The sequence below is a fragment of the Chamaea fasciata genome, unplaced genomic scaffold (genome assembly GCF_029207755.1).
Source record: "Chamaea fasciata isolate MVZ Bird 193981 ecotype frontalis unplaced genomic scaffold, bChaFas1.0.hap1 SCAF_7, whole genome shotgun sequence".
Taxonomy (NCBI): domain Eukaryota; kingdom Metazoa; phylum Chordata; class Aves; order Passeriformes; family Sylviidae; genus Chamaea; species Chamaea fasciata.
The window spans coordinates 30,068,090-30,094,036 of NW_027094092.1; the positions used below are offsets into that span (position 1 = coordinate 30,068,090).

The window sequence follows — 25,947 nt, forward strand, 5'->3', positions numbered from 1 at the left end:
TGCATTGGTTTTGGTTTTTTTTTAAATATTTAATGATATCAAAGACAAGTTTAGTAGACAAATGATGGAAAAAATAACGATTTAAGATAGAAAAAAGCAGTGAGGACTGCTACTATAGTTCTCTGTTCAAATGGTGCTCCAACATAAAAGGACTTACAGTAATAATCAGAAGGAAAAGTCTTGCTTCTATGGCTGAGGGATTTCTCCCAATATATTCAGCACCAGAAATTGTCTGGAACTTCCACTGGTCTGATTTGATACTCAGGATCCTGTTCTACTGTGGGATATTACCAGCATAAGAGTGACCTATATGGTGGAGAGCAAGATCCTTTGTTCTTTTCCAGTCTAACAGAGAACTAAATAGTAGAGCAGATGGATGCACAGACACAGCCCTTGTTTGTTTTGCGGTGCATATTATCCTGGCAGCTGGGCTGTGGTTTAGCACAAGATTTGTGTGGTATACCAAGAAAGGCAGCCTCAGACACCAGCACCTTTCCTGACTTAGGTGTTTCAGTCTTAACTGAGTTTAAGAGCCCCGTTATAAAGGGGAAAGGAGCAAGACAATTCTGCTTTAAGATAAAGCACAACCTGGATCTATCATCCAGACATAGACTGAATACTTGTACAAAAGATCTTTTCTTCCTTTTCTTCCATCTTGAATATCTCGTTGTTTCTGTGTAAAGCACCTTTTGTCTGTATCCACCTGTTTTGGTCTCTTGGTTAGATGGTAAGTTCAAGGTGGGGGGAATTATTCTGCACTACGTGATTTGGTCTACGTGGTCTGCCAGGAACTGGTACGTGTTATGGTGATTCAAACAATAAAAACAGATTATCAAGGGACAAACAACACTCCCAGACAATGAGAGTAAGAAGCTGGTCATAAATGTGGCTTGTCATTTGGCACAGAGTCCACATTACTCATGTCAGTGGTTTGATTGCCTCAATCCACTGCACTCGCTCTGCCTTGGAGCTGGCCTGGATGTAATAATGAATGTCATTTTTGGTGATGATTTTGAAAAGGTTGCCTTGCACATTGCCCTTCACTCCTGCAGAGAGAAAAAAAACCCAATAGATCAGGAGGGTGCACAGAGAAAATCTTTCAAGCAGATATGAAGCTTCGTAGGAAAGAATTTGAATTTTGTGAATTAGAGAATCAAATCTTTTTATTATGGATAAGTAATCTAAAGCTTTTGTGCCTTTGATTTCCCTCTTCAAAATCCCTGGAAGTGTTCAAGGCCAGGTTGGATAGGGCTTTGAGCAAACAGGTTAACTGGAAGTTGACCCTGTCTGTGACAGGGGGTTTGGAACAAGGTGGTCTTTGGGGTCGCTTCCAACACAAACCATTTGTTGATTCTGTGATTCTATATAAATATAGCATAGACATTCCTGCCATAGATTGTATGAACTACTGTGCACTCTACAATATATCTGAAATAGTCTCTGTTTAGGTGGAGACTATTATTTGAGTTATACACTGGAATGATGAACCCTTACCAGTTGGCATGGTAGATTAGATTTTCTCCTACCCATAGGCTGGGTTCCTCTTAGCAAGGAGCTCTATTGTTCCATTGTTCATCACGTCCCCCTGCCCCTAGACCAAAGCTTTTTCAGACCCTTTCTTTAGAAAGATGTTCTGTATTTGATATCTACACACTGTGCTTACTGTCATAAAATAAATTGCTTTAGTAGCAGAAACACTTATCTGTGAGGCTGAGGTTCTAGACAAATGCCTGAGCTAAGCCTATGCTCCAGCAGAACTGGTTTTTATTGCTGTCTTTATGTGTCCCCTACATTTGGGTTCTAGCAGGTCAGAAAGGAAAAGTAATAGCATAAGTTGAGAGGACACAGAAATGGATGGCATCAGAGGATGCTTCAAGACTTTAGGTTAAACAACGCCCAAAAAGAAAATGTATTCTATTTGACTGTTAACTGTGGAATATTAATCAGTCTTAAGGCTGTCTCAGAGGTCGTATGACTAAGAAAAGCCCATATAAAGAAAACACCCAAGATATGTGGAAATAATGCTAAAAAAAGAGCCCCCTTTTTGGGGTGTGGACAACCCAGTAGAACAGGGATTTTTGACATGCCTCTTCCCTTGCTTGCAAAGGGAAATGCAAAGTCAGCCCACTTGTGCATACAACCAGCCATACATACAAACCCACAGCCAAAGACTGTATTGCTACAGCATAAATACAAACATATGAAACTTTAGAGGCTCGTGCTCACCTGCTGGGACTCCGTTGTCCTCCAGAGCTGAGACAAGACAGCCACGAAGAGAAAATCCACCTACTGGTTTGTTATCTTCCTGCAAAGAAAAAGGAAACAAGGCATAGTTGGAAAATAACATCATTTTCCAGAACACATGCATTACTTTTATGAAGTTGGAGAGGTAATGCCGGTTTTTCCAGACGAGAAACATCTGTGTCACAAGAGAAATCAATTGGAACATGCAGTTAAATGCATTACTATAATTTTTCAGATCCAGATGTTTCTCTGATGTAGCTGGGCATTGTGTAGATCAGTTAAAAGCACAAGGGTAGGCAATCACACTTCAAATATATGTATGGTTTTATCAATAGCAACATACTGAATTGTATATGTTTCTGTAAGTATTTAGCTTGCTGCTTTTCACTGAGACTCTATGGGAAAAATCTGGCTCTTTTCCCTAGCTGGCTGGAACTCTTGTTTCTTGCCTTCAGGTTCTGCAGTTTCAGCTTATAACCTTACAAGGATAAGTTGCAGTGAAAGAAAAAAACATGAAGGAACAGAAAACAAAAACTGAACTGGCTCCATAAGCTCTTTTCACTGGTATGTTGTTTATATTCTCTTTAAAAGTCACATAAAGCATTTCTATACATGTTCTTACTGCAATATTGTTTGGCTTTGTGGTACCCAAAGTATGAGTTGCTCACACTGATTATTGTATTCGTGAACATAAATTCTGCTTTTCATGGGAAAGTTTAAAATTGAGTAGTAGAAATTCCTGTAAATACTTTGGCATTAATGAGATCCTATTCAATGCTGGAATAAGGATGTAAAAAATCCCAGTACCAATATGATCCTCAAATGGTGGGATTTCAGCCCAGAAAGATCACAACCCAGGAAGAAACCCTACAGGACCATGGTCCCAGACTGTGAGGGTACAGCAAAACATCAATCCCAAGACGACTGCTGCCACTCAGCTAAGGAAAAGGAATCTCACTGGGAAAAAGGACAGAAATGCAGGGATACAAAATTGTACAAGGACAACCTCCTAGGGTAAGGCCAGAGAGGTCTAATTCCTGGAAATGGATAGAAGAACACATAGTGATAGAAACATTTGCAGCATAATTCATTATAATGTTTATGTCTCTAAAAGGATTTCTGGGGATGGTAACTTCCCACTAACGTACCTTGGTGGGATCATAGTAATGCAAAAAAGCAGGATCAGCTCTCAAAACAAATTTTCTCACCTTCCAGTTTTTCCTCTTGTGCCCCTGCAAAATGGAAGAATTAAAATTACTACCTCCTGAAATGACCATCTTCCTACAAGGCTGTAGGGAAGACATAAATAAATATCAAAAAAAGAGGGTTTGGACCCAACAGAGAAAAATATTTCCTAACATCTTGGTAATTCCCATGACCTTCTGCTTATCTTTCTTCTTCATACGTTGACAATTCCTTTGTCTCTTCCTTCCCTGTGCTGAGAGCTAAGAAAGCAAAGTGACAGGAACAAGTGGTTATATCCTTCATTCCTGCTTTTAATTTCAGATTAAATATGGGTTTCAGATTAAAACCCCATGATGTGTGCTCTGAGGGGCTCTGTCAGGTCCTTTAGCAGCTCTTTACTCTCTCACCACAGCCCTCTCACTGCTGCCAGGCCCGTGCCAGGCCCTGTGACCATCCCCTCTCCTGGAGGTTTGGTGCTGGGGCTGCTGGGGGCTGTCCCTGGCCTCTACTGACCATGGGCAGAAGTTCCTGGGCAGCTCTCATGTCCTATGGTGATGGGGGCTACCCTGGCAGCCTGTGGGGATCCTGCAGCACCCTGCCAAGTCTCACGGTGCCTTGGCAGCTGGAGGAGGGAGGGTTGGGAAGCACCTGGTGACCCAGTTTGCACAACACTCTAGTTGGGGCTCTGGGCACAAGGCTTCAGAGTAAGAGGCCATGCAGTGCATGTAAGGTTCCATTTGCAGGTGGCTGTGTTATGCTTTGAAAGATTGACCCTCATCTTGTTCATAGCAAGCGCTGGAAACTACACCTTGCAGACCAAGGGTCAGATCTTGGAAACAGTTATTGCCGACAGGCCCAAAAAAACATGGCTCACTACTACCAAGGCACCCGTGTGTACATGAGTCACTGCCCACAGGTAAATGTCCACTTCGTACAAAGGTCAAGCTACTCAGCTTTGAAATTTGTCTGTGGCCAGCAAAACATCATCACTGTTCACACTACCTAGATGGGATAGGTTAAACCAAAGGAACGGTGGCTCTGCTTGGAAGTGAATGTAACACCTCTGGTAGGATTTGGAGTCTGTGTGGTACTTCTGCTTTTGATGCTCTTTTATACCTTTCAGTATATGCTCAATATGTACAGAATATCCAATTAATCCTGCCTGAGCAAGTTCACTTCTTTATAACTGGATACTCTTAACTGCAAGACCTCAAGTACTGACAGGCAAGTTAGTTCTGCTGTTAGAACATCTGTCCAGCCATCACTGTATAAGTCACAGTTACTCTCTAAGAAACCCTAAGAAACCCTTTCTTGTTTCCCAGGGCAGGTTCCAAGACTATGCTTACCTGTTTTACTAAGAATCCTTGCTTCACAATTGTGCCACTTAATTCAGAGATGTTAAAATGTACTTCTTCCTTGGAACTGGTATTTTTCTTACTGCTCTCAGCCTGCAAATAGGGAAAAGACAGTTCCACTTTTCTTTTTAGTCTAAAAAGACTTTTAAGTACAAAAATTCTGCATTTTATTTTCCATTTTATTTTCCTTAGCTGTTTTTAGTTTATATTTCCTGAGTGAATTCTACTCCATAGCTCTGCTGCTCAGCCTTGTAGGAGGACCAAGATTCATGGGCAACAAATTACAGCTGTAAATCTGTACACACTGGGTATAAGTGCTGTGGCCTTGAGCTGTAGCACAACTACAGCACTGCCTCCAATACATGCAGACACAGCACTGCACTCCAGGGACACACCTCTTTTAATGCCTAAATATGTAATTTGTAGATCCCTCCATATCCATGTAGCTATTTGGCTCCAGCAAATGTGCCAGTGTTAGTACTACGAAAACACGAGAGGTACTCCTTCTGCATTTACTTTCTCAGCCTGCACATTTGCCTTTGGTTGCATGCTGTGCACCCCAAATCAAGCGTGTGTCAAGGGCCAGAGGAGGTGCCTCTGTGGGCAGCTGCCTCACTTACAAACATGTACAGAGCGGTGGAGTCGTCGAGGAACTTCTCAGAGGGGTCGCTGGAGCGCGTGGCCTCCGTGCTGCGGACTCCCACGGGCCTGATGAAGTTCTCATCCATCAACATGGATGCCAAGGTGACGGCCTCGAATCGAGACACAGCAAAGCTGTTGGAGATGAGCCAGTCCACCAGGGCAGAACCTGCAGGAAGAAAGGCAGCTCTCATACCAAGACAGTGTGCTCCTCTGAGGAAAGCCTGCCACACAGGTTTCCACTTGCTGAAACATTTTGGCACCATCCCAGAGATTGTCAGAGAAGTGCAAAATTGACCAAAAGTGTGGGGTTCTAAGTGTGCTTCCATACATCCAAAGAGCAAGAGAGAAAGGTGTTGGAGAGCTTGGCTGCACTGCCAGGTTCCACTGGGCCAGAGCTTATCCCACTAGGAAGTCAGTACAGTAGCTCCCTTGTCCATGCAATGTGGCATATCAGATGTGAGGTGGCTCTTTGCCTGCAGCAGGTGTACCTGTGAAGGTCTCTTTATATCTGTTGCCTTGATCCAAATTGCGGGTCAGCTTAATTCCAGTACTGCTGTCATACATTCTCTCCACTATGTTGCTGCAAATGAGAGCATAGCACAACATCAGCAGATGAGAGAGACAGGCAGAAATAGCTGCATACTTCTGTCAGTGCCTGGGAGGTCCTCATGGTTACCCACATAAAGATGGGAAGTATTTTAGGTACTCCTCCAGAAGCGCTGTCTGAGGAACATTCCAGGAAAACTTTATTCTCCCAATAGCAGCACTAAACAAAATGCCTCACAAAGTATCTTTCAATTTAAAGCACTTCAAACTGATCTATAGTGAGCCCAATTTACCTGTTCAACACAAATCAAATTAGTGTAATTCTTCTGTTTCTTAATCAGTCTCTGTTTCCTCTTATTTAAGATGATGCACCCTAAAAATCCTAGTCTGGATTCCAGATATCAGCTTTGAAAACTCAGCAACGGGGCACAAAGTCACAACCTGGTGCTTCCCTGATGTTACATCTCCTGAGGTAATTCATGTGCCCAGTGAGAACATTTGCAGATGTCTAGGAAGGTATTCAAGCCAGCAGTGAGGTGCCCTTGCAGAACCCACATACTCCCAAAAGATGATGGTCAGGAAAAAGTGCATTCTCTGGCTGAAGTATGTGCAAACCTAAGGCAGGGCAGCCAGTTGGGAGGTTCCTGGCCACACAGGAGCAGATCTGTGCAGAAAGGAGCTTCCCTTGACCCTCCCCATCCATCAACTCAGGTGCCTTGCAAACTACAGCAACAACAGAAGGAGAAATCATATACACTTACTGGAGGCTGATATTTTCTAGCAGTTTGAAAGAGTTCTTCATTCTGTGAAGTTCCTGTACCTGTACTGGATGACCAGCATGAATAGCTCCAGTGATGTCCAAAGCCCAAGAGTCACGTTCCTCCCTGGAGCAACATTCAAGGAAATAGTCTGTATTGGTTTTTGTCTTTAGTTTGATGAGTAGCTGTGGAGAAAGAAGGACAAAGCAATAACATCATTTAGCTATTTTGCTCCTCTTGCATTTTGGTTTTTTAGCACTGGCCCAAGTGACACAAATAAGCCTGACAGTGCATCCCACCCGAGCAGTTCAGAGCAATCCTTGTCCAGAAGAATGGTAGGCACAAATCTCGGTTGTTTTTGGTGATGTTGTTTGTTTGGGTTTGTTTGTTTGTTGTTTGGGTTTTTTGGGGGTTGGGGGGTTTTTTTGGCTCTTTTATCCCCCTCAGATCTCTGCGTTTTCAGTTATAAACATGGTTTACATGCATGGAGCTCCTGGTGCTTAGAAGAGAGCAGACTACACAGATCCCCCACACAGAGGAAATCTGCACTGCTGCTACCCATGGGCGAGCAGAGAAACACTCGTTTTCTTCCAGAGTCCTCTTGCTGAAAACTCCCTACAGCAGCAATATCCTATTGGTGAAGGAAAAAGGAGTCTGATCTGGCTGCTTGGGAGCACCCCATGAATACCCAGGCTTTAAGACAACTACCTCAGATGGTATTTCCCCTTTTCCTCACCCTCCTCATATTTTATTGGGTTGTTCATGTCCTCTTTCCACACACTGTTGGGTTGATGCGTTCACATTTTTTCTCCTCACTGTGTGTACAGGAGAAACACAGTTGGGGTTGTTTTTCTTGTTAATAGCTGACTCACATTTGGGCACAGGGAAGAGCAAAGACACAATGAGGGAGTTCAGTGCTTATTCTGGTTACACTGCTAGTGGCAGCTTGCTTTTGGCTGGGCCTTATTCTGGAAGCACCCCAGTGTTATGGTTGCAGTAATCAAAGAAGCCAGGAGGAGAGGAAAAGATAGGATTAAGTTAGAAAACGAGTGACACAGAGAAAAGATACATTTTTCCAGTCATACCGGTCTGTTCTCATATTCCAGGCATGGACAAGTAATAGTGCAGCCATCCAAAAGGATCCTGCCCTTTGGAGAAGGCTCCTTCTTGCCTCCTTCAATTTTGTAATACAGCAGCTTATCCTGAAGTAGAACGAACCATCTCACTTTCCAGTTACGAACAACATGTCCCTGGAGGGGAAGAAATCCACATAGCTGGTTTTAACACAAGCATTGAGAAATTACCATCTTTTCTTCTTGGCTTCTTGTATGAAAAGAAGCACAAGAAGTCATCGTGAGTCCTGTTCTTCCTGAAATACACATTTTAAGTAACAAAATAGCACAGCTCCATCACTACAAAATCATAGAGGAGTAGAAAAGTGCTGTTCTCTTTTTTCAGCCACCAGAACTTCTTTGCTGGCAAGAATTGTTTCTTGTAAAAGTCCACATGAATTATTTCAAAGACCTGATTTAGGTGCACATCTGTCTGCTGACAGCACAGGCAGCAACAGGGCTAAATCCAAAATGTGTGAGGGCTCTTGGCCACCAGCTCCTCCTCTCTGGTGACCCTGGGTGGTGTCTTTTTCATTTTGATGTGGCTCTAGGTGCCAAGTGGTTTTGCAAGCGCTTTGCTAGGTGAATTGGCTTTTCCTTACATCCCCCACTTACTGCTAATGAGAAATTCATTTCAATCCCACCTGCCTCCAATCTCCTGGGCTAAAACATTCCCTGCACTCCTGTTTCCTGTAAAGGAAATATGCTTTTTAATGACAAAAGACTGAATGAAGGCTGCTGTTGAATGCCTCATGGATTATATAATACAGACAAATCCTCCTATTTTTCCTCTCTAAACAGCCCCCAGCTTTCTTTAGTCTGGTTAAAGGACAGCAAAGCCAGTGAGGGCTGGCACTGGCAGGCTCAGTCCTGTCTGCTGGTGCCTGGTCCAGCTTTGCTGTGCAAGAAGCTGACTTGCGTTTCTAAAGGGATGGAGCATTACTACCAGCAGGCAAAGCAGGGGGTAAAGGAAGCTCTGACACTGGGAAAGGGTGGGCATGGCTAGAAGAAAGAAACATGTAAGGTCCAGTTGTGGCATGAATCAAAGCTCATTAGTTCTCTGTAAATAAAGGGGAAACACAGCAATCTCCAAGTAAGGGGAGTAACATGTCTCTAAAATCCAGGGCACTATAGGTCCAATGTCTTCTCGTCCATACTAAATACAACTTATCTGTCTCAGGTTTGTTCTCTGCTTCTCTTCATGTTCCTCGGTGTTTTTTTCACCTGTTGCAAAGTTAGTTGGCCATTTTCCCTGTATGTTCTTTGCTATGGCTCTATTCTTTCCTTCTGGAAAACGTTCTTTTCTCAGGAGGTCGCCTTACCTTTTTTTAATTTATCTTTATCTGAATTCACATTCATTTTATATTTATAATGCATTACATAACATAATTCTGCCATTTATAATGCATTTAGATAATCTCCTTGCTTCTATTCTCTTCTTAAGAAAGCTGTTTTCTTTACCTGATTCCATCCTTTTCTCCTTTTTCCTCTGTGGATCCCTGATTCCCTTGTCCCTCAGTTTCCTTTAGTCATCCTCTTCGTGGTCTCCTTCCTGTCAAACTGTGTGTTTGGGTGATGTTGCACACACTGTGGCAGTCACAGCTCCGTGTGCTGCCAATAACCGATTCCTCTCACACACTTGGTGCCTTGGCTTCCCATTTGAATTCGGCACTTAAGAGCCAAAAAGTACAGCTGTAGCCCAGAGAGGAGTCTGGGACCTGGGACTGATCTGCCCTTGCTGCTGAAGGAAGGATGGGGAATAGCCCCTTTTCCACACAGAACTTCACATGGCCAGCGTTTGGCTGGCCAACTGGTCGGGAGCCCTGCCAGGAAAACTCCTGACCAGAATTACCTTCATGTTAGCACCAGAAACATTGCCACGTACTGTAGAAAAGCATTTCCCTAGGCGTGGCAAAGCTTTGAACAAACCTCTGAATCATATTTTTTCCTATGAAATCAAGGACCATATTAATCATTGAGACAGGGTCTTGGTACTAAAAGCAGTTTATGCCCCTTGCTAAATTGCCTCCTTGTGTTCCAGCAATGATTGACTTAGTCCTACAGGGAGAAGTATTGAGAAAGTTGAAATCTTTCAGCTCTTTTCATCACATTTTGGCTAAAATTTTCTAAAAGAATTGCTTGAGTATGGAAAAGAAAGAAGTTATTTCAAACACATTTTTAAGTTTGCATTGCTCTGATTCCCTTCAAAAAGAATAACCTGTTTTCCATTCTCTCATATGAAATGGGAAACCCTGCAGAGACATGTCACTGAAGAAGGCACAAGCTATCTTAACCGGCTGTCAAAACTCCTGTCTCTCCATCCTCCCATGGTCGCCCACACTGCTGCCGCGGGTGTGCTCCCTGCAGAGCCGTGTGCGAGATGCAGACATACTGCCTTTCTAACACCTGAGTAATCCTGATGGCTAACTCACCTTCCTCTACAGAAGTACTAGCACAGGGATTCTTGCGAGTGAGTGGTGAACAGCTGCGGTTCGTGCAGCCCCCTGGTAGGCATCTACACAAATCTGGAGGAGCTCCTTTCCCTGGAGCAGGCAGGAGCCCCTCCGGCCCAGCACCCCACGGGCTCCCTTGCCCTGAGCCCTGGCCTCGCTTCCGTCCCTGCCCAGGAGCTGCTTCCACGCTGGAGCAGAGCCGCACGGAGGGGAACCAGAGCACTCACCCTTTTGACGAGGAAGCCCTCCTTCAGCACTCCAGCTTCTTCCTCCATCGTGGCCAGCAGAGAACAGACCAGGGCCCCCGCTGAGAATTGCCTGTGCCCTGGCAGCCTGTCCCTCTGCACATGATTTGTTTAAGAAAGCTTATTTTTCTTTGCTCTCCTCCTCCAATGTGACGCACTCTCCCTCCCCTGTTTTTTTTTTCCTCCCTCCCTACCTGTGAGACATTAGTTAAACAGCGAACTGGCTCTGAAATATTACCTGCCCTCAGGGAAGTAAAACAAAGGGATGTCTAAAAAGGATCTTGAAAGAATTTCGCAGAATTTAGTAGAGCAAGAAACCACCACCGAGCTAGCTGGCCAATATAAGCAGCTAGAAAATGGCAAATCAGGTATTGCATGGGAGGGGGAAGCAGAATTTTAGAACCACATTCCTTAAAACTTCAGACCAAACAACTGCCACTTAAAATTTCTCATCTAACAAACCCATCTCTCAGTTCTACAGATCAGCACAACTCATAAGTGTAACATATACAAATTACAAAAATCTTACAATAACTTTTTGGTAAAAATTTATCTTTCCAAAGAAGCTCCAAAGCACCTAAAAGTCCAGTCTACTTTCAGTGACCCATTGGTATATAAACCAAGATTCTCAACCCAATATCCTAAATCTCTACATAAGCAGGCTTTTAGTAAAGCAGCCTGATCCTTGAACACTGCATTGACCTCTTGTACCTCCTGAATGCCTTGAAACAGAGTGCCTTTTGTGTCTAAACACAATCTTAGATGTTTATTGTATTTTTGAAGGATTTAGCTACCATGACAAATCTGTTTAATAGATTTGTCAAATCTTCTCCTGATGAAGTAAACCAGCATTAATACTTCAGAGGGTGCTGCTGTTCAGAAATAATAGCCTTTGCTGTACTGTCAGCATTCCATGACTCTCACTAAATTTAAGGTGATATATGTGGGCAGAGCTATGGGTTGTGATAAGAAATACAAGGTAGAGTATAGCAAATAAACAAAAGCACTCGTTGCTATGTAAAGAGTCCAAAGGTCAGTAAGGCAAAGTAACTCCTATATCAAGGGGCACACTTTCATGCACCAAGGAAAAGGAACAAACAAATAACTTCTTTATCTTTATACATTTTTGTAACTTTTAGCTAGGAATAGCAAGACACTGAAGAATTGAACCAGAGAAGAGTCCTGCAGAGGCCATGAGAATACAGTGGGTGACAAAACACTGCTGGAAGTTAGAAAAGTTGATTCTGTATAAAGAGAAAACATGCTGGCTGAGATTTCAAAAGCAGAAGTTACCTATGTAGCTCCCACACCTTTTGCCTCTTGGGAAAAGGCAGGCAGCTATGAGGCAAGAGGCTCGGTAAGTTTTATCTCAGTATGTTTGTTCTTCAGTCCACCTAAACTAAGTACAGTAACAGAACACTTGGAAAAGTACTTTTTGCTGCTGGTATGTAATACTTTAAAAGTTACCAGTGGAAATTTTTGTAATTTTAAAAGTATAATTGTAGCCTTAAAATAAAGCAGAAATCAACCAATTTCTTTTTTTGTCAATTGAAAAAATAATCTCCATCTGTGTGTGTGTACATATATATATATTTATGTATGTATGTATGTATTTGTAGATAAAAGTTGTATTGAAAAGCAGAATTTTGGAAAAAATACCCTGATGAAGACAGAAGGGGAAAAAAAAATTCAGCTCACAATGTTTTGTACATCAGAATTACACTGGAGGGACAAAAAAAAAAAAAAAAAAAAGAAATCTTGAGTCCATGTTCACAAGAGACATTACTGCTGCATGCATTTCCTGGACATGCACTCTTTATATAACCAGCTTCAGGAATACAGCTTCCACCGTTTGGTATTTGAGGTTTGACTTCACATTGTTCAGCTTGTTACTGCAGGCAATTTATTCAAGGTGCTATTTCATGCTAGGGAGGACAGGTAGAAGCTTGCAGGGGGCTCTCGCTCAGACAGTGATCTCAGAATTGCTCCATAAGCAGTCCTCACTGAAGATCTGACAAGCTCCTTTCTTCCAGCATGCAGACCACCCACAATTCTGGAGACAGATCTTGGCAAAATTAAGATTTGCAACAAAGAACACTATTGTCAAACTGCTGGTGAAAGGTGAAGCAAACCTTGCTTCAGCTGGTCATTAAATAACAGGTTTTGTATCAACTACTTCTTATAGAGCCTTCATTTCCTTCAATACCTCGACTCAAAAGTATTTCTTCAATACTTTGGATATTTGTCTTACACACACCCCTTCCTCCCTGTCTCATTCTGTAGTTAACCAAGGCTGAAAAACTGCCCCTGTATTGCTCCCTGAGGCTGAGTAAACAGATATTTCAGGGTCAGGTAGTATAAAATGAGTCAGTAGATCTGGGCTGTCGTATTCATGCATGGGCTGGGGAATGCAAGTTCTGGCATTGAACTCTTCCGGTGGAAAAGGACATGATTTGATCTGTATAAACTTAGGGAGCTCTACATCGAATCTTCTGTGGGCCTTAAAACTCACTGAAGAGTACCCATTTCCTCAGATCCATTTTAGAGTGCTTTCCACATCAGTGTAGTATTATAACAAAAAAAAGAACAGTTGAGTGCTTGACATTTTCTTGCCTTCAAAGTGACTCCCAAATACTTTATATGCTACAGATTTTGGAATGGCCTGGCCAGAAAGAGCTGCCTCCAAGACCACAGGATGCTACTCAGGGATACAGGGGAGGGAAGAGCAGCCTCCACAGTTCTGAGTGCAGGCTGTGCTGTTTCAGCTGGCAGACCCTGCTGGTACCTCCCGCTCAGTCCTTCCAGAAACCTCACACAGATGATTCAGGGAACCTGCCCAAAGGAAAACCCCGTCCCATGCTCTGCCATGCCCAGTGTGTATCATCACGTCACACACAGCACTGGGGCATTACAGACACCACAGGTTTCAAAGCAGCTTCTTAGGACTTTGCCCTCCAGTGCAGCACTCCCATTAAATTAGTTCCTTCAGTGGATTAGGGATGAAATATGATGAAAACAAACCACATCAAAATAAAGCATGATGAAATGTTTCTAGATAGAAGTGAAAGACAACAAGCATTCAATAGTATTCTAACATAACAGCAATTTAAAAATTAACTGTAGAAAGGTGGAAGTATTTGGAAACAGTTGTTTCATTGTCTACACTCTTAAAAAATCAAAGTGCAGATTCTGCTATGAAGAACAACACACCAGCTCCACTGCACCTAAAGAAAAAAAACCCCGTGGGCCAAAATCAGAGAGAAAACAGCAAGGATTTGTCACTGTATTAAAACCAGACAAACCACAACAGCCCCAAGGAAGAAGGGCACCCCTTTTTTAGAAACCACTATTTTCCCTCATTAGAAACAGGATGCTGGGACGTGTGTTTCCAGACTCTGTGCCTAACCTGTTTAGCAGTATAACCCCTCTTTGTGTTGGACTTTTGCATTGAGTCCTTACCAGATGTTATAAGTAAAACTGTTTCCAAACTGTCAATCCTAGAAAATCAATTTGGGGTAGTAAAGTCAAAGTGAGATCCTTACAGTTAACACATCAGGCTGAGCCCTGTCCACAGGCATATCTGTCCCCTTCCCTTCCACTGACTATGTTAAGTGCAAGTGGAGATGTTGGCCTTGTGATTACAATTGTGCACACAGCACAGCAGCTAATGAACAGCAGGAATGCGTTGCCTGGATTTAGCAACTCAACAGAAACATTCACAAAATCCCCTTATTTTAAGCACTTGGTAAGCAAAGGCAGTTCCACGAATAGAAAGCCAGGTTGAGACTCAAGACATCAGCTCAGCAACTCCTAAAGATCTTTAAGTGGTGCAGCACAGCAAAACCCGAGTACTCCATCACTAACAGGCCTCCAAAACACCCATCTTATACCTCCTCCTTCCCACTTCTGCAATGCATGAGAAGGATCCACCAAGTTGTCTTGTGTCTTTCATTTATTCTTGGTTGAAATATGCTCGAGAGAACAAATTGAGAGAGCCTGATTTTTTCTGCCAGGATGAAAAGTGATTGGAATGCATTCTTCTGAACCTCATTGTCTTGGTCATTTTTTCCAGGCACCCAGAAGCAACTCAGACTTTTACCCACCAACACATTCCAGCTCCAATTAAAAATGCTCTGGCAGCTACTGAAGAAATTTAACAAACTTCTAAGTTACTGACAAAAACAATGCTCACCAATTAACAAACCAGAACAGTTCTCACATATTATACTAACTGTAATCCCTTCATTGCACTTCTTCCTTCCTTCGGGTGTGTGTGGCTCACCTGTCAGTCCTTTTTCCTTTATGGAATTATGGCATGGAGATTTTACGATGACAGAGTTTTAAAATACTTTGTTCTTTACTCCAAGTACCCACCTACTATGTTTAACAGAAGTCAAATCACTATTTTAGTAAATGGGCACAGCTGGAAGGCTGTCACACACAGCTGCTGAAAAGACAATTTGAGAAAACAATTAAAAATATTTTTGTTTTGTGAATTTGCATATTCAAGCATTTTCCAACATTCCGTAAAGACTGGAAGTTATTTACTTTTTGGCTTTGCTTTGCTATCAGAGTTGGGTCCACATGAACTCCTCTGATAGCCCAACATGGACCAGCAACATGTTGCAATATATATGCCCTTTTAGAATGCCTTTTGTGGCAACACCACATAGCAAGTATATAGTTTGTACCATGGCAGTAATAAGAATGCCGAGTTTGTTTTTTTTTAACTCCAGTTTAGGTAGCACATCTTGTTTCTCTTCTTCAGAGAAGATAAACAGTTTTTTCCTAGAATGAGTATCTCAGTCCAATGTAAATGGGATATAGGGTAGGCAGAACTGAAGGTCATGCTACAGTGAGCTCACAGACAGTGCTGCCCATTTTGAAGTATGTAAGTTCATTAAATCTCCTGCTATACTCACCTATCAGAGCAAAGTGCAACTACATGTAGTTTCCCATTTGTTAGCTAAGTTTATTGGAATAAAACAAGCTATTTCCAAAGTTTTCAAGTTCTCAGTCCCTAAATGCAGATGATAAACAAAGGAAATGCTGATTTAAACAAGTCTGCATCAACAAACTTGCAAGTAAAACATTAATGTAAAATATTTTGTTCCACTCATTCTCAGCTTGATTTAAAACAAACAAGAGAAAGCCCTTTCAACGTTAAAGAAGAGTCATCCACTGATCATACTGTTCCAGGTTTTATATTCACACCACTCTAGGCCATGTGACAGAAGAGGAGGAAAAACCCCAAAACCTCAGTTACATAGGCCAGAAATTTATTAAATATTTGCTCAAATACATTCTGTATAGAACTGTTCCACTTGCTTGGTTTTGCTGCTCCCAGGAAAGATCATGAACAGATGCACTGAGCTGTAATCACCAATTAGGAATTGTTATGTATGAAAGTGTTAAGTATGGGGCTGCAAACTCTGTCTGGCCAGATCTGTGTCTGGAATTTGACTAGGCACCTTCCTTTCAAAGGGCTCAATTTGTCTAAGTTGCTGCACCAAATGTTATTTAGAAGAGCATTTTACATTTTGGTCTTTCTAGAATAGGAAAACACTTCAAATATTTGCTTTTGAAGTTTTCAAGACTGGAATCATTTAGTCCAGAGTGTTTGCAATGGGGTTTCTAATTTTTCATATGGTCTCTCTTCTAAGTATCGCAGAACATTTAGTCTTCTGTTTTGGCTTCCATTTCCTCGGCATCATCATCCCCATCCACTTCAGCATTTTCCCTCTCCAGTCTTTCCAACTGCCTTGCAAGTTCAGTCTCGTCTGTGTCAGTGACCACCTTAGGCTGAAAAAAACCAAACCAGAACACAGGGCAAACTCATAAAGAAAGGTCACATGATTTGTAGACTGATTCTACAGAAAGCAAGAGATAAAATATGTCCTGAACTCACACAATAAAACTCAGGAAAATTAGGTCTTCTGGCCATTTGTTTATTTCAGGAACAGAGAAGTTCTGATTTTTCTGGTTTTTAATAACTTTTTGCCAAGATTTCTTGTGGCACTACTGATCTTGCTCTATTTTAGAAATATTGCAAGGAAAAAGGTTGTACTTTAGAATGTAATTTGTTCTTACCTCCATCTGCACATTAAAGACTCCTCTCTTCTCCTCTATTTTTTCTTTAATTACAGCCATGGCTTGATTCAGAACAGACAGTCCTTCAGTTCTCTCCAGTGTTGTAGTAGTCATCACATAACGAGGAGGGGCTATCAGATTAATCTATCACATTATAAAGATTGGGGAAAAAAAGCAAACTCAGTAACAAAAGAAAAGATATTATGTCTAGTTAGACCAAACAATTAAAAACATTAAAACCCGTATGCTTTAAGTAAACTACTTCTCTTGTTACAAGAGACTGTTCTAAAAATAGTCTTTAGATCTTAATAATCTTTATAAAGATTTCAAAGTAATTTTCAAAGGAGAGAGTACTTCGAAGCTTTTTTTAAAAAACACTTATTCAGTAGTTCATTTAACATCCAAAAACTGTTGGGGAAGAAAAATTAGGCCTGGGTACAGCAGTCATTCTACCAACAGTCAAACGTAAGTGGAGCAAACTTTCCTTTTCTTACACAATCTTATACCTGAAAATAAAAGTTATTGTTCCCTAGTTAGGACTGCATAGAGGAACAGGGGGTATGTTCTGTGCCAATACTAGACTTGAATAAACTGAACAGAATAAATACAGCTCCCTAAACTTTGAAAGGCACTGCACAACCACAGGAAGGCCTGCCAGCACATAGGTGAAAGAAGTGTGTTACAGCCCTGCTCGAGAAGAGCTGGAAATCAGGCACATGGCTTGCTAGTATTGTTGCATACTACTGGTCCCTGAGGGCATGAGAAAACTTTGCTTTTGATTCCATTCTTAAGAGTGACACTCACTTTGATGGGCATGTTCTCTGTGGAACAGTTCAAGCCTGCTCTCAAAGCTTCTTTTACTGCATCGATGCCTTCATAACCATAACAGGCCACCTCAATATCTGTGACAGAGAAATACAAATAATGAAGTTTTACTGTTACCAAGAACTGCAAAATATTTAAAGCTTTTTAACTTAAGCTTTAATAAATCTTTTTAGCAACCAACGTTTATCCACAGTGAGAGCCTCAGCAGCTCCCAAATCTGAGGAAGGTATTACATTTGCTTGACTTGTAAGTTGAGGTAAGGGTCTTCATAAATTCTTTAGACAATTCTTTGAAAAGCTGAGACACAAAATTATACACTCATATTCACTCACTTCTCATCCAATACGTACACCACAAATAATTATGTACTTCACATGGAGAGATGAAGATATAAAAGCAATAAATGCAAGATCAGGAAAAGTGAAACTTGAAAAGGAACACATCCACAAAATTATGGAATTTCATCAGCAATTACAACAGAGGCACAGAGGCACATGCTCATCAAGTAACTTTATATTCAAAAGCGATGTAGTGCTATTCATGTTAGTAAATGCACTCTTCATGGCAATCAAATCAAATTTTTGAAGCCTATGATAACTGCTGGCAGTCTAGGTGGAGCAATTTTACATTACCTTACTTTTTGTGCTCTCTTCTGGACTTCAGTGTCATCTGGAAAAGGCTTATCTCTTCTCTCCACAGCAATCAGTAAGTATTAGTGCTCTTCAATATACACTTGCAAGGGCAGAGGCAATTTCTCAATCTAGTTAAAGATGTGATTCTGCTACACTATATGTTTAATGGCAAGCGTGCCTTTAGGCTATTCTGTAGAGCCAGATTTACAGTTTTGAAATGTCTTCTGAAGTCATGCAGTCATGTGCTTTTTCTGCACACACTGAATTCGTAAGAGACAAACTAGCTCATACATTAGAAATGTGCCAGGCTTGAGCTGATATATTCTACTGAATGGTTTGCAATCAACCTGTTAGAAATACTATTTTCATAAATAATAAACTTGTTCATTTATGAACAAGTGACTAAGGCACATGCTGTAGCTGTGCTGGTAGAGTTCAATCATCCTGTCAGGCAATCAATGAATTTAAAACTCTGAATAATGAAAAACAGTGTTGCAGATGCAGTAATTTAGTTTCATTGTGTGCCAATGCAATATGGCAGACTGCATTATCCATCATGACAACCAGTCCATGTTCCAAGGAATCTGCACTTTGGGGGGAAAAATAGAAGCCAAACCACCTTGCACTTTGGGATAGAACCCACACAGGCAATTTGAAAGCAATCCTCGATTAAGGTGTCTTAATTCTGAAAAGCTCCATTCAAACATCAGCATTATGAACTCCAAGTTTTACCTGAGTTTATAGTTTGCAACAAGATACACTGTCTCAACCTAAGCATCAAGACAGGCTCAAGGAACAGGTGGGAAGAACTCACCAGCTCGGATTTTGACTGCCTGTGGTGTCAGCCGTCTGTTAATATTGTCAATCAATACCCGCCTCTCCTCCTCTGTCAGATCCAGGCTATCCAGGATTGCAGGGTCTCTGAGCCAAGCAAAGCAACGTTACAGAAGTTATACTGAAGAGGAATACAACACAACATAAACTTCTGGTACTATTTCTCTTTCTTACAAATAATCCTAGATATCTACCAGGCAAAGAAAACGGAAATTTCTTAAGAACCCATTGAAACACTGCAAGAAATTGAACAAATCTATTTTCAAAGTATTTTCTATTGGTAAACATAGCAGGTAAGTAGTTTACTCAGTCTGTTCCTGGAAGGTATCATCTGAAGATTTAATTTTTTTTTAAAGTGAAGGAATGGCTTTTCCTGCTCCCTTTATATCAGATAAATAGAATGTGGCAAGTATCCAGCTTCTTGATATTGTTGTATTTTGTCCAACGTGAAGATAAACTCATACCATATAAAAGCAAATCCATGATGAATCTGGAGTTTTTAAATAATTTTAGTGTTTCATTCAAACACAAGATATTTGTCATTCTGCAAAGTAACCCACACTCATTCCATGTAATTCCTACTTGTTTTTAACAGTATCTGGATCACAGACAGATACTTATCTGCTGGCGACATTCTTGGCTAAAGCAAGGATAAAGGCTTTTTAAATCCCAAGCTAACAGTTTCAAATTCAGAGATCACAGAAGCAAACTCCTCTGCTGTTTACCAGTATAAATTAGCAGCTCTTTTTGAAGAAGTGGTGTCAATTTTCTATTGCTGTATTAAATTTATCCCAAATCTATCTGAAACAGGGTACATAACCAAAAAACTCACAAAAACAATTCCTGTTCTGCAGAGACAAAGTCACAGTTTTCTGAAAAAAAAACCCAAACCCAGATCACCTACAATACTACCAGCAGGCAAACATGAAATAAAAAGCCAGAGGTAGTACTAGAGATTGGTCTCTGCTGCTAATAAAACGTCATCTTTCATGTTTTTGTATACAAAGTATAGAGCGTAGAAGGGCCAAACAAACAGAGCCCAGAAACATGACTGGTTTTACAGATCAAAATATGAACCTGTACGGCAGAAGTGATTCATGGTACATACCAATTCTGCTTTATTTCCAAACTATCGTGTTCAATCCACCTGTTAAAGCATTTGGTAAGCTTTCAACAATAGGTCCCCAATGTTTAATTTTTACTGACTAGAAGAGAAATATACTGTCCAATTTCTGCTGGAGGTATCATGCTGTGTGAAACTCCAGAACACTAATCCTCAGTACAAAGAAAGGAATACCAAGCCAAATTCTTAGAGGGAATTCTAAACCTCACAAAGCACTCCAGCAAGAACAGGAAGGCAGCAGTATCCACACTGTTCTACTCCACTGCTATACGTTTATGTAGGAGCACAACAGGAACAAATAGAAGTTGCTGCAGTCCACAGTCAGAAATCTTAAGGCATTACTGATGGAAAGATGTTTGGAGAACAGACAGCTTCAGAAGTTTATGCTCCAAATTGAATAACAAATGAGCAACAAAAGGCCTGAGCTCAGGAGTCTTCATGAGTATACAACTGAAGCTAAAACAGCCAGTTTAACTAGAAGTGTTTTTTTTTAAAAAATTCTATTATACAGGTGTTTAACTAAGTAGTTATCAGTTGAGAGTGATCTGGAATTCCTTTTACAGCAATATGCCCAGCTTTGCCCTTACCAGTAAATCTGCTAGCTCCAGAAAACAATCATTACAATATGAAACAAAACACATGAATTCGAAATGAGAACACAAGCTGGTTTTTCCCCCAAAACGCAGAGCTGGTTTTCAGCTACTTAAAGCACGACCGAGTGCCTTCCTTCCTAGAGTCACCGCCATTTCTAAGAGCAGTGTTACTGCCATCTAGCGTTCAACTCCAGTACGTCACTCACACACTTCGGTGCAATGAAAGAACAAAACTGGAAATGTTTACTGAGAAATCCAGTTTAGGATTGACAATTTCACGGTAGATTCATAAAGGGAAACCAAATACTTCAATTCTGAAAGCAAATTAAAGTATCAGACTCGATTAAAAAAATAAAAGCACTTTATCTCAGTGCATACTTCCTTAGCATCACAATTTCCACCTCTTTCTGTTCATAATTCCATTTCTAAGTTTATGATCCCATTCTTTAAGTTTGGAAGTGGAGAGAAGTAATAAGTCAGCTTATTGCATTTAAAAAAAGAGAACAGCTGCCTGTGCAGTGGAAGAACAATCAGCTCTGAGTAGAAATGTCTTCAGACTCAGAGCTGAGTATTTCTGATAAAACTGCCTGGGACTAAAACCAGGCAAATTCTGACAGACAAACGAAGACCAATGGCTCTTCCTCTGTCAGACAGATGTCAAAATTTACTAGACTTACTTGACTAGTATATTCTCCATCCTGATTCTGGGCAAGAAACCCAATGATACAACCCAAAACAACGTGGTGACAGACATACTTCAGGAAAAACTTCCCACAATTTGAAATAAGCCCCTAGAAGCATAGAAGTCGTCCTTACGAGACTGCATGCTTGAATGCATCATAAGCACCATATCCAGGCCTTTTGTACTTGTCATCAAACACCCAGGCAGTTCTCTGGAACAGACTCTCCAGTTGCTCATCCTTGGTGTACTCCAGGACTTCGGCAACGTGGCGAAGGATGCTGTAAACCTGCAACACAGGTGTGGTAAAAACCCCAAACCAAACACTGAAAGCAGACAAAGATTTCTACTTGGAAGTTTTAAGACCACACAGCAATAAGGATGGGAGCCTGAAACTACCTGCTCATCTTTTCAATAAAAAGTTGCCCACAGCGTGCTAAACCAGCACATACTTTTGGATTTCTGATCATTTAAATATACCCTTTCACAGCATAAGTTCTCAGCTGACATCTTTCTTGATCTATTAATTACTTATTAAGCAGCTTACTATGTAACAGTCATGGACACATGAGCTGATTATATATCTTTGCATGGGTAAATGAGAATCAAAGTATGCCTAACACATGAATGCTTTACTTTCATCTTATGTCTGCGCATTTTGGTTGCTCACGAAAGAAGTTGGAAATACACAGGGCCTAATTATAGAAAGGAAAGACTTACAGTCTTTGATTTTGTGAATTTGTCTTCACATTTGATTGCCTCCTCTGGAGAAACTCTTCTTTTTGACAAATCAATATAACCTATTGGGGAAGACGATTTAAAAGTGTCAGCCACTGTGCAATCGAAGTCTGACTCCATCAAGAGAAACTCATGAGGAACAAACACTGGCTCAGGATTTGCCCCCTGCCTACAGTTTCCCCATGAGCTGCTACAGAGAGAAACAAGACCAAACCTTGATGAATTTAGGCAAATTATGATCCAAATTAGGACACAAAATTCTTTCAACTGTAAATACTTAAGAGTAGCAAAATTTTGAACAGCATTCTTTTCAATTACTGCCTTAGTATTTTCTCTGCAAATTTTGAACAAATTTTCCTAATATCTTAGCAATTAATGATCTAATTTTACACTTCTGTACACAGTTTGGGAAAAAAATCACTCCAGCATACAAAGAAGCAAATGTATTGCATATTTTTGTAGTGCTCAACACAGTTTAATTCAAGGCTGGCACCCCATCACTTTAGCTCTGAACAGTTTCCTAATAAAATAGGCTCAGCCTGGAAGAAATGCTTGTGAAAAAAATTCTTTTGAATTCTCTTCTAAATTTTAAAAGGCCTCCACCTATTTCTCACAAACTATAGGTTCTCCAATAAGTTCAATAAAAGACCACTAGATGAATTCCAGATGTGTTTCCCTGTTAATATAAAAACAATATTAATTTGTAAAAGTGTAATTTTATTAGAGATGTGGGGAAATTTATTTCACTTCAGATTTATCTGCAGTAAGTTTATTCTTGTCCTTCTTTTGTCCCTGCTTTTCCTTATCCTGTCATTCATTATTCATTCTCAGAGCTAACTGCAGTTTCAGAAGTATTCTAGAAAAGCATATAACTTGAGAAACATCATACCAACAGTAACACTTCTAGGAGATGTGCTCAGTGTTTATTCTTTCTGTATAGCTGGATAGAGATCTTAGAGATTGTGTGGAACAGTATTATCAAAATCTGAAATGTTCTCAATAGAAATTACATTTAAAAAACCTTTAAAGATTCAAATGTCCAAAAGACAACAAAAACCAAAACTGCCTATACAATTTTAACTTGTACCCTACAGAATTCACAATGATTACATACTTGTCATCACCTTTATCAACAAGGTTTGAGACTTGTTAACAAACAGGATGGATGGTGAGCACTAAATGCTTAACATCTAGATTTTTACGCCTACAGCAAATGATCCTTCTCTTCAGTTGACTTAGAAAATCTACATAGATATCAAAAGAAAGTTCCACTTCACTGTAGTTCAGTGACTGATCTGGTGAGGACCCACTTAAAACATTTACTGATGTGATTTACGTTCATTAATCCAATTCCCAAAGGACACAGAGGAACAGAAGAATGATCACAGGTATGGTCAGCGATGGTCTATTTTTCTTAAGTGCCCAAAAAAAGTAGCGCTGGCAAAACCCACAAACACCTGCTTAGTTCATCTACATTCCTGTCTACGAACTCAGTCCTGCCAGAGCCCACCCCATCCCCAGATACCTTTCTCCTTGTCGACCCTTATGACCACAACGCATTCGTTCCTGCCGATGCGGATGAGCTTGTTTATGGAGCGGATGCGTCTCCTGGACAGCTCGCTGAGGAGGATCATGCCCTCGATGTTGTTGTACTCCAGCAGGCTGACGTAGGCGCCCATTTCGGCAATGGACCGAACATTCACCATCACCACATCTTCCACCTCGGGGAATTTATGCTGGTAGAACCTACAGCTTAGTCCCGGCATTCTGGGATTCAAGCAGAAAAGACAAAGGTTTTATTCCACAGTACATCACTGCCTTCTCCTACAAACACAGCAACAAACCAGCAAGGACTGGGGAGGATAGAGGGCAACAGTGACAGAAAAAGTAGCAATTAGGATAAGGTTGTGCTTAGGTTTTAATAGAAATTAAATGATTAATTAACTTGTATTTCATCCACAACCATTTGTAAGATGCTATTTTTTTGCATTAATGTAGAAAACGCTTTGCCACCCAGACTTCATTATCCACTTCAGCTGTCATACTGCCCACATACAGCACACTGGAAAGTCTTCTTCAGGTGGAGGAAACGTGGCACTGCACACCTGACATGTATCTAAATTCATGAGAGTGTGTAACATTTTCACAGATTCACAGAATATTCTGAATTGGAAGGGACTCTCAAGGATCATCAATTGGACTGGAAGAGCAGGAGGACGTAGGAGAGAAGCCTGCAGTACTCATGAAGGACTTTGTAGACACATAATAAGACAGCATGTCAGGCTAAGAAAATAAGAGGCTGATGGAAGCTCTATTGTATTGAGGAGAAGCAGACTCCAGATGACTTTTAAACTCAGCACAAGCTGTTCAGAGTAATCCTGCAAGACCTGCTCCAGAGGCAAAATGTCAGCAAAGAAAGCAAAGGCATTAATCAGAACAGAACTGGCCCGGCCTGAAGTACTGAAAAGGCAAAAAAAGCTCCCTCCAACAGACTGCTAGTCAGGAGGGGAAAAACCCAACAAAATCACATGAAAAAACTAGAATTCCTTCATTATACAATCAAAAAAAAGAGGGCAAAATCAACATATCATAACAGAGTGATGGTAAGAAGGAATGCTTAAACTGCTTTAGTTTTCTGATGATGAATCCGTATGCTCTTAAACGCCGAACTGGGTTAGTTCAGTTGTCTATGCCTTGAAGTTTCACACAGAAAACTTTCTACAGCAGCAGGAGCCTAAGATGCCAAGTCAAATGCATCACTCCTTCAGAAGGCTTCAGTCACCATTTTGAAGTTTTAGTCATGATCTTTACAGCAGTGCCAGTGCTTTCTCGCTACAAGAAAGTTTAAAATCAGAGAAGGAAGGTAATGCCAAATGCTATGTACACCTGTCCATACAATTCAGAAGCCCATGTCCACCCTTATTTACATTCTTGTTAAAAGGGGAAATACAGGGTAGCAAAGCATTATAAAAACCCTCTGAAGGTTTTGTATAACTTTGTGTAAGCTGAAGCTGAACAAAGAACTCTAAGGTTAAAAAGCAAAACTTTACATTTTGGCTTTCTAGTCCACTCAATGCAGCTCTGCTCAATCCTGCAAGTACTTATGGGGTACATGAGAACACTGCACTGCAAAGCAACAAACTCCAGCCACAGCGAGCAAGAGCGAACTAACAACCGCTCAGCACTTCACTCCTCTCTCCACAGTCACAAGGGCTTTATTTTGGCCTTGTGTGGAAGATCCCCAGGAGCAGCACTACGCCCACCGCGCCGAAACCGGAATTCATCTTTTCCAGAGGCTGGACACGCCTCAGCCGAGGCCCTCACGGCCGCACAACGTCTGCGGAAACGGGGCCAGTCACGACCAGCGCCGCCGGCACGGGCGCTGCCCCACGACCGCCGCCGCACCGGAGAGGGGGCCGGGCAAAGCCCATCTCCGGCGGGAGGCCCGTGGAGCGCGGCCCCGCCGGCTGCCGAGCTCCGGGCGCGGCGCCGGTGCCGTCGCGGCGGGCCCGGCCCTGAGCGGCGCCGCTCCCCGCAGCCGCGGGCCGCACGCGCCGCCCGGGAGCAGCCGGGGCGCGCGGCGGGGCGCGCGGCGGTACCTGACTGCGGCCCGGGGGGTCCCGCGCTGCGCTCGCGCCCCGCAGTCCCGCGCTGGCCCCGCTCGTGCCGCCGCGTGCGCCCGGCCGCTGCCGCCCCACTGCGCAGGCGCCGAACGCGGAGAAGAGAGGGGCCGCGCCGCCCTGGAGCGTCCCCTGGCGGCGGGCGGCCGGAGCCGCGGGCTCAGCCAATCGCGTCTCCTCTGGTCGGCCCCGGGGGGCACGTGACCACAAGCAGCGCGCCCGGCGCCGCGCGGGCATCCGGGTTCGGTCCCTGCGCGCGGGCACCGCCTCGCG

The 25,947-nt window shown here is 42.0% G+C and overlaps 2 protein-coding genes across 2 annotated transcripts; both read right to left on the reverse strand.

The window, feature by feature from the left end:
- Positions 1-13: 13 nt before the first annotated feature.
- On the reverse strand, positions 14-10,692 carry PLEK2 (pleckstrin 2). Its single transcript, XM_066188271.1, has 9 exons — positions 10,523-10,692; positions 7,816-7,980; positions 6,734-6,915; positions 5,915-6,006; positions 5,405-5,592; positions 4,776-4,877; positions 3,393-3,476; positions 2,227-2,305; positions 14-1,046 (listed from the first exon to the last, which is right to left on the reverse strand). Exons 1-9 carry the CDS (start codon positions 10,568-10,570, stop codon positions 919-921), a joined length of 1,068 nt encoding a protein of 355 aa, XP_066044368.1. The 5' UTR covers positions 10,571-10,692; the 3' UTR covers positions 14-918.
- Positions 10,693-15,802: 5,110 nt separating this feature from the next.
- On the reverse strand, positions 15,803-25,758 carry EIF2S1 (eukaryotic translation initiation factor 2 subunit alpha). Its single transcript, XM_066188277.1, has 8 exons — positions 25,654-25,758; positions 23,580-23,821; positions 22,037-22,116; positions 21,454-21,605; positions 18,902-19,008; positions 17,435-17,532; positions 16,631-16,774; positions 15,803-16,342 (listed from the first exon to the last, which is right to left on the reverse strand). Exons 2-8 carry the CDS (start codon positions 23,818-23,820, stop codon positions 16,217-16,219), a joined length of 948 nt encoding a protein of 315 aa, XP_066044374.1. The 5' UTR covers position 23,821; positions 25,654-25,758; the 3' UTR covers positions 15,803-16,216.
- Between the last annotated feature and the right edge of the window lie 189 nt (positions 25,759-25,947).